The following is an 8039-nucleotide window of genomic DNA, read 5'->3' as shown; positions in this document are numbered from 1 at the left end:
TGGTCAGGTTCTTAGTGAGAACCCTCATCCTGGCCTGTAGGTAGCTGCCTTCTTTCTGTGTCTTCACAAAAAGGGATGGGGGGGGGAGGGTGGGGCGGAGAGATGGAGAGCAAGCTCTCTAATCTCTTCTGATAAAGGCACTAATCCCAACAAGTGGACCCCACCCTCATCAAAGCCTAATTATCTACCAAAGACCACCCCCCCATCTCCAAATACCATCACACTGTGGGTATGGATTTGGGTGGGCACACAATTCAGTCCATAGTCTGTGCTTAGCCCAGGCCTTTCTTTACAAGAAGTAACTCTCTTTCTTTATTCATTCTTTTAGAGGCTTGAAGTGAATTGGGGCACATCCATGAATCACCTTGCACCTCCTACTTTAAAACTTCCTCCATTCTCTGTTCTCATGACATCCATTTCAACTTTGTATGTTCTTTTCTAAGCAGCTTGAGTAAGTTAAAACATCCAAATTCTTTTTCTCTCTTATGGGAGGTCTTTTACCATTACTGATTACCATTATTTGATTTACACACCTTTTTATTTTATTTTTTCTTAAATAACTGTGTCTCTACTGGCATGAGCCACCCCGGGGCAGGGATTGGGGACGAAAAGGCGCTCTGCATACCCCAGGGTGCCGCCCTACAGGGACACTATGGTTCTGCTTGCAATCACAGAATTAAAAGGAAAGGGACATGTGTGGGACTGAAAGGTAACACAGGATACTAGAGCCTTGAGGGAAGCGGAGGACCTCGATCACTCATTGGACGCTGGGCATGTCAGTCATTGCTTCTCAGCAAATGAGCTTCGAGCTGGCGATGGGGGAAGTGACCCTTTGTTGACCCTTCCAAGTTCCTCCTCCCGTCACCGTCCCAACGGAATCTTCCCTCCCCCCGCCCCCCCTCCCCTCCCTCCCCCCCCCCCCCCCCCCCCGCGTCCACAGCCACCTGAGGCGCGGTCTGGCTCGGCCGCTCCTTGGGCTGCCCCTCTGCCCTTCGTGTCGCGGGGCTTCCACAGGCACCTTCACAGACTGTTGTGTCCTCTGAAGCCATCTTCTCTGCCGCCCCCACCGGCTCGGCACAGGCCCTGCTGCCAACAGCCTCCCCTTGAGGGCAGTCACTTCAGCGGACTGCAGTCCAGTCAAAGCTCCAGTTGAGGCACTGACTGGCAAGTCGCTCCTGCCATGGCTGCCACAGAGGAGCAAAACCTGGTCCTAGGTGGCCAGGACAAAGCTGGTGATGGGGCAGGCCAGGACCCCAGGCCCCTCGGGGTCCGGGGGTCACCTTCAGAAGGGAAGGGCGGAGTCGAGGAGGGTGCGGCCTTCCTGCCTCCCGGAGAGGTTTCCAGAGCCCTTCCTGAAGAGGAGGATGGGCAGGAGGCCACCTGGGCCGCAGAAGAGAGCTGGGTTGTAAAGCTGCTAGAAGAGGAGGAAGAGGAGGAAGAGGAAGAAGACAAGGAGGAAGACGAAGATGAGGACGGGGACGAAGACGACGAAGAAGAGGACTTCGAGTTCGAGTTTGGGGACGAGGACGACTATGATTACCCATCTCAAGATTTCGAATTTGAGTTTGGGGACCAGGAGGGGTCTGAATATGAGTCGGAAGAGCAGGACGAAAACCAGGAAGACAGTCAGGAGGAAGAGGAAGAGACTGAAGAGGAGGAGGAAGACAGCAATGGCCAAGAGGGCCCACAAGTCCTCCCTGCGGGTGCTCCCGAGCCCCCCGTGGCACAGTTTCGGCCCCTCTTCAGGACTCTGGTCCATTTTCTTCTACACCGTATCCATGATAACGACCATGTCCTGGTTGGGCCCCACGAAGGCCGCGTGGTGGTCAGCAGCCACTCCCGGGAATCCCAGGACCCTGGAGAGGGACCAGCACCCCAGGATCAGGAGAACCCGAGAGAGGAAGCAGAGGTCGGGGTGGGTGAGTCCCTGGCAGAGGGCACCTCGCCGCTGGGGCCGCAGGAACCAAAAGAGGGGGCTGCATCCCAAAAGGCCGGGGAACCTGCAGCAGAGGCCCAGGTCAAAGAAAACGAGGCCCTGGGTGATGCCTCTGAGTTCTGGGAGGCTGGAGCCTGTGCACCCGCCAAGGTCCAGGTTGGCGAGTGGCCGTCAAGTCCTCAGGCCCTTGCAGCTCCCGTTGGGGCACCCAGCTCAAAGGCAGGCAGTGCTCAGCACTTCCCTTTAGCGGTGAAGCAGCGGGTCCTCGCTCTCAAAAACCTTCAGGCCCAATATGCGCAAGTAGAAGCTCAGTTCTATAAAGATCTCCACGATCTTGAGAAAAAGTATGCTGCCTTCTACCAACCTCTGTCTGATAAGAGATCGGAGATCATCAATGCAATCCATGAGCCCACAGAAGGCGAACGTCAGTGGCAAGTAGGTGTTCAGGAAGGCGGGGCGGGGGAAATGGAAAGAGAGCCTGAAGGAAAAGGGCAAGCAGATGGCATACCTCACTTTTGGTTGATGGCTTTTAAAAATGTGAAGATGCTTGGTAGGATGATCCGAAGAAATGATGAGCTTGTACTACAACACTTGGAAGATGTAAAAATTAAATTTTCAGAAGTTGAGGAACCAATGAGCTTCACCATAGAATTTATCTTTAAGTCAAACGAATACTTTTTCAACAAAGTCCTGACGAAAACATACCGAGTGCGATCAGACCCAGATGATTCTGACCCCTTCTTCTCCAAAGGGCCAGAAATTATCGGTAGCACAGGGTGTGAGATCTACTGGAAAGAGGGGAAAAATGTCACCGTGAAAACTACCAAGCTGCGGAAGTGTGAGGGCCGAAGAAGTGTATCAACCACTAGGAAGATGCCCAGCTGTTCCTTCTTCACCTACTTCTATCCTCCTGATTATCCTGAGGGCAGAGTACTGGATGTGGCCACCGATTATAAATTGGGCTATTTTTTCCGTGAAGTTCTGGTCCCGAAGTCCGTATTATTCTTCACTAATGAAGCCAGTGGGTATAAATATGAAAGCTCTGATGATGAGGTCCAAGAAGCTGGAGGCGAGGAAAAGAAAGGAGAAGTGATGAGAAGTGAAGAACCTGAAAAAGGACCTGAAAAAGATCTGGACCCAGAAGAGAGCAATCCCTGAGAACCCAGGTATCTGTGTGTAGCTTTGTGTGTCACCCAACTGTGCCTCACATACATCAGTTATGTTTCTGAATTTCTTTTTTGTTTCTTAACTTTATTTTTTAATTTTTAAAATTTACGTCCAAATTAGTTAGCATATAGTGAAGCAATGATTTCAGGAGTAGATTCCTGAATGCCCCTTACCCATTTAGCCCACCCCTCCCCCAACCCCTCCAGCAACCCTCAGTTTGTTCTCCATATTTATGAGTCTCTTCTGTTTTGTCCCCCTCCCTGTTTTTATACTATTTTTATTTCCCTTCCCTTATGTTCATCTGTTTTGTCTCTTAAAGTCCTCATATGAGTGAAGTCATATGATTTTTGTCTTTCTCTGACTGACTAATTTCACTTAGCATAATACCCTCCAGTTCCATCCACATAGTTGCAAATGGCAAGATTTCATTCTTTTTGATTGCCGAGTAATACTCCACTGTGTGTGTGTGTGTGTGTGTGTGTATGTGTATATACATACATGTATATATATATATATATATATATATATATATACATATATATGTATATATGTATATATACCACATTTTCTTTATCCATTCATCCATCGAGGGACATTTGGGCTCTTTCCATACTTTGGCTACTGTTGATAGTACTGCTATAAACATGGGTGTGCATGTGTCCCTTCAAAACAGCACACCTTTCCCCAGTAAAGTAAATAACAAAACCAATGTCAAACATTTAGTTCTACCAGACAGTGTAATGTTAATGATGTATATTGTTACAGAATGTAGCACATTCTGTAATGTACTTCATTCATAGTTACAAGTCCTTTCAGTTATAGCTGTAAGTCTTCTACAAGTGAGAAATGTGTCAGCCCTGGCGGCAGAGACCAATGTTTGTTTCGAACACCACACTTACCAGAACAAAGGGCTAAAGGGACTTGAATGAACACTAGCTGGGCCTTCGTCAGTCAGCCAGAGAAATAAGTTCTCTTAGACTAACGAAGAGACAATTCTTTTTTATTTTTTAATTATTTTTATATTAGAGAGATGCATGAGTGAGGGAGAGGGACAGAGAGGAAGAGAGAGAGCATCTTAGGCAAGATCCAAGTTCAGTGCAGAGCCTGACTTGGGGCTCACTCCCACAACCCTGGGATCATAACCTGAGCCGAAATCCAGAGTCGGTCAGTCACTAGACTGAGCCACTCAGGCGCCCCAAGGAGAGAATTCTTTTGAGAATGCGACTACTTACACAGGTTATCATAAGAATTCTATTTAGGACCACATTTAATGATTTTACCTAACCATTTATTCAGTTGTAAATTTTTATATTTTAGGGGACAATGAAAAGAAAAAAGAAACAATGGTCATGGTAAGATTATTGTTTATCTCTGGATTGATAATTAAGTTGATCTACATTCAGCATATTTTGTTCTTGGCTCTTTATTTCTCCTTTTATGGATACTGTGACTTGAGATCTAGGATCCCAAGAAGAGACGATAGTTTATGGATAGAGAAGAGTCTTTTAAAGTGGAAAGAAATGTCTAAATACCAGAATGTTCTGTCAAAACAAAACAGGACAAGCCTTATTGGTGTTTGGGAAATAGGAGATGAGGTTGGTGTGTGACAGAATTGAGGACATCAGGTGTGCAAGATCACCCTAATACCCATGTGTCTGGGTTACAAGAAGAAAACATGTTTTCTCCTGTTAGCACAGACATACATAGGATTGCCTATTCTTAGACTTAGAAAGTCACTGGTGCATTTTAATCGAGTTCAATTATTGTCTCTTATTTCTTCTACAGTTTGAAGGCATAGAAAGGCATGAACGAAGGAAGCCACAATGAGTTTGTTCTACAATGAATTGAGATTTTCTGGTTTTAAGTTGTCCATGGAAATTTTATCACCACTGGTTTTGTTCCAATGTTTATCACTAAACAAGCGATGTCACTTTTTTTTTTTTACACCTTTGAGAGATATGACAACATTTGTTCAAATTAAAAATGAAAGCCTGTTTAAAATGAATAAGCTGCAGGGTTTTAGATATAGAACACTGACTCAAACCTATCTTTGTATCTTTTTGTTTTGACCCACCTTACTATTACTGAAAGGAATCACTTTCAACCATTTGGTAAGCCTGTTTTAAGTTCTTTTATTGCATCCTCAAATTAATTACAAAATTATAAAGAATTTATATAAAGAAAGATGAAGGCTGTCCCTACTGCATGTTTTTGAAGTACCTGATGGATGACCTAGCTTACCTAGAGACAAGATGGTGCTGGGTTGTACTGGGCTGGTGTGGACCGGCAACATCAGCATCACTCGGGAACTTTTTAGAAATGCAAATTCTCAGGCCCCACTCCATACCTACTGACTTGGTAATCCTGATGCTGGGCCGGCAGTCCCAGTGTTGCAAGTCCACCCAGGTGGTACCGAATCTCAGTAATGTTTGAGAACCACACATTTCAAGCAATGAATGAGGGGAAACCTCAAGCTTCACCTGTGGTAGGAGCAGCATTAATTCACTGATGTGAGGATGTTTCAGGTAGACAGTAAGGACTGACCGAGCTGGGGATGAGACTGGAATTCTTAAGGGCCTGGGACACACAGAAAGACCTCCTAGAAGGACAAACTTTGGGTGGTGGTATTTCAAAATAATGGATAAGGGAACAAGCTCATTCCAGAAGGATAGAAACATTATGACACTATGTATATGAATTTTCAAAACATGCAAAACAAACATACTTATTATGGATACATATATATGTGGTAAAAGGCATGCACTGGAGCAATGCATGCATATGTAGCATGCAGAGAGGCATGTAATGGAACAAAAAAGAGCTTTCTAGGAGAGTGGTTATGTATTGTGTAGAGGGAGAGAGGAGAATTCAAATGGGGAGGGGCCATCTTAGTTTCCTCCTGTCATAACAAAGTACACAAAGTGGGGGGCTTCGAACAGAAATCTATACCCTCACACCCTGGGGGCTGATTCTGGCAGTTCTCTAGTTCTGAAGTTCTGATTTCAGGTGAAAACAGGTTGAGGACACAGCCACGCTTCCTTTGAAGGTCCAGGAGAGACTACCCCTTGCCTCTTCCAGACTCTGGTGGTTCCTGGAACCCCTTGGCTTGTGGCACCATAACTCCAATCTCTGCCTCCGTTTTCATATGACCTTCCCTGTGTGTCGGTAACTCAATCCTCCCTCTCCTTTGTCTTGCACTCACATTAATCATTGGGTTTAGTCTCACCCTTAATCCAAGATGATCTCATCTTGTGTCCCTTAACCTGCTTATATTTGCAAAGACCCCCCTTTTTAAATAAGGTCACAGTTACAAGGAACAGATAATTAGGACTTGAAAATCTCTTTTTGGAAGATGCAGTTTAACGCACTATAGGCTCACAGTGGGATTCAACTGTATTAGTAATGTATTTCTTAAGTGGGGCGGTGGATAAATGGATGTAGTGTTGTCGGTACCATAGACAGATGTGTACATCTGAAATATTTCCTAATAAAAATGGCAATGAATTAAAAGAGGAAAGGGAGAAAATGGGCCTATTATCTGGAAGCTGTTTAAGGAAAATGAAGTCTTAGTTTACCAGAGTGGAGGATCAGAGAAAGGCCAGAGGTTTGATGATAGAAGATCCTGTTCCTACATTTAGGTAAAGCTGCCTAGGTGCTTGTATTTTCCATCAATATCTCTTTCTTTCCTATTGTGTGGTAGCACATCTCATGTTCTAACTAATACTGCAAAAATCTATATATGTGTATTTACTGCTCCACCCCTCTTGACCCTATTCATATGGATTGTGAAATCCTGAATAATTGCAAACTTAGAAGGTTTGTTTTTTTAACTTGAGATAGAGCTTGAGTTGGGGAGAGGAACAACGAGAGAGATATAGAATCTTTTATTAAATATTTACTTATTTTGGGGAGAGCACACGCAGGGGAGGGGCAGGGAGAGAGGGAGAGAGGATCCTAAGTGGGCTCTGCACTGACAAGTTGACAGCAGCGAGTCCTGTGTGGGGATCGAACTCACAAACTGTGAGATCATGACCTGAGCCAAAGTCGGACACTCAACCAACTGAGCCACCCAGGTGCCCTGGGGAGAGAGGGAGAATTTTAAGCAGGCCCCACACTCAGTGTTGGAGCCTGACGCTGGGCTCGACCCCATGAACCTGGGATCGTGACCTGAGCTGAAATCAAGAGTTGGACACTCAACGGACTGTGCCACTCAGGTACACCAACAAACTTAGAAGGTTTTATTCTTCCTTCCCCAAATATCAAGCACTCTGTTCTCCATCTTCATAGGTGCTCAATTAATGTTTATTAAAGTGACTAAATGTAATGCATCCAAAAACTTTTCTTTTCACCAGTGCTGGCAGTTTAAAACGTATTATCACGTAGTACACCTTATGACTAGAACTACATGGTGAGAGAACATACAGTGCTCTTTCTCAGCATTAAGCAGTTGGAAAGGGTGGGGCAAATAGACAGCTATCCATGTAGTGCGATTTGAAGGCCCTCATTTTGTTTCTGATTGTTTAGTTCATGGTGTACCAGTTATTAAACACAACATTTTTCTTAGACCCTATCAAGAGAGGCCCGTCTCCTGAACTTCATGCTTTGAAGACTCCCTTTGGTTCTCTTCTCAATATGTTCTTCCCACGGGGCCAGAGGAATAAATGCACACGCAGTGTCCTAGCCTCCTCCATATCATCCTTGAGATACCTGGGACACCAGAACTCCTCATCCAAATGGACCCAAGCCTGCTTCCAGCACCAGCATGCCCTTTGTTGGGGCTGTCCTTTGTGGCTTAACAGCCTTGTTGGTGTATGTACTTCCAGGTGGCTATGGCAGGAGCAGGGCTGTACATGAGGAACAGTTAATGATTGGCCCAGGTTGTCCACATACATACAAATGAGTCCTCAAAGGTGGGGGATAAAACTCGGGGTGGGAA

General features: G+C 45.5%; 1 protein-coding gene across 2 annotated transcripts; it reads left to right on the top strand.

Moving 5' to 3' along the window:
* Positions 1-1129: 1129 nt before the first annotated feature.
* On the top strand, positions 1130-6513 carry LOC131502616 (nucleosome assembly protein 1-like 1). Of its 2 annotated transcripts, XM_058713477.1 has the most exons (3): positions 1130-3102; positions 4421-4455; positions 4889-6513. In XM_058713477.1, the coding sequence occupies exon 1, from the start codon at positions 1181-1183 to the stop codon at positions 3092-3094; it is 1914 nt and encodes a 637-aa protein (XP_058569460.1). In that variant the 5' UTR covers positions 1130-1180; the 3' UTR covers positions 3095-3102; positions 4421-4455; positions 4889-6513. The 2 variants fall into 2 exon arrangements, with proteins under 2 accessions (XP_058569460.1, XP_058569459.1); XM_058713476.1 differs by lacking the exon at positions 4421-4455 and having other exon boundaries at positions 4889-6511.
* Positions 6514-8039: the final 1526 nt, after the last annotated feature.

Source organism: Neofelis nebulosa, chromosome X (genome assembly GCF_028018385.1).
Source record: "Neofelis nebulosa isolate mNeoNeb1 chromosome X, mNeoNeb1.pri, whole genome shotgun sequence".
NCBI classification, from domain to species: domain Eukaryota; kingdom Metazoa; phylum Chordata; class Mammalia; order Carnivora; family Felidae; genus Neofelis; species Neofelis nebulosa.
Note: the sequence above shows the minus strand (reverse complement) of the source record. Positions and strands in the feature narration are given on the sequence as shown.

What these genes read in the sequence shown, in the direction of transcription:
- LOC131502616 (XM_058713477.1), top strand. Translation starts at nt 1,181, where the DNA reads ATGGCTGCCACAGAGGAGCAAAACCTGGTCCTAGGTGGCCAGGACAAA.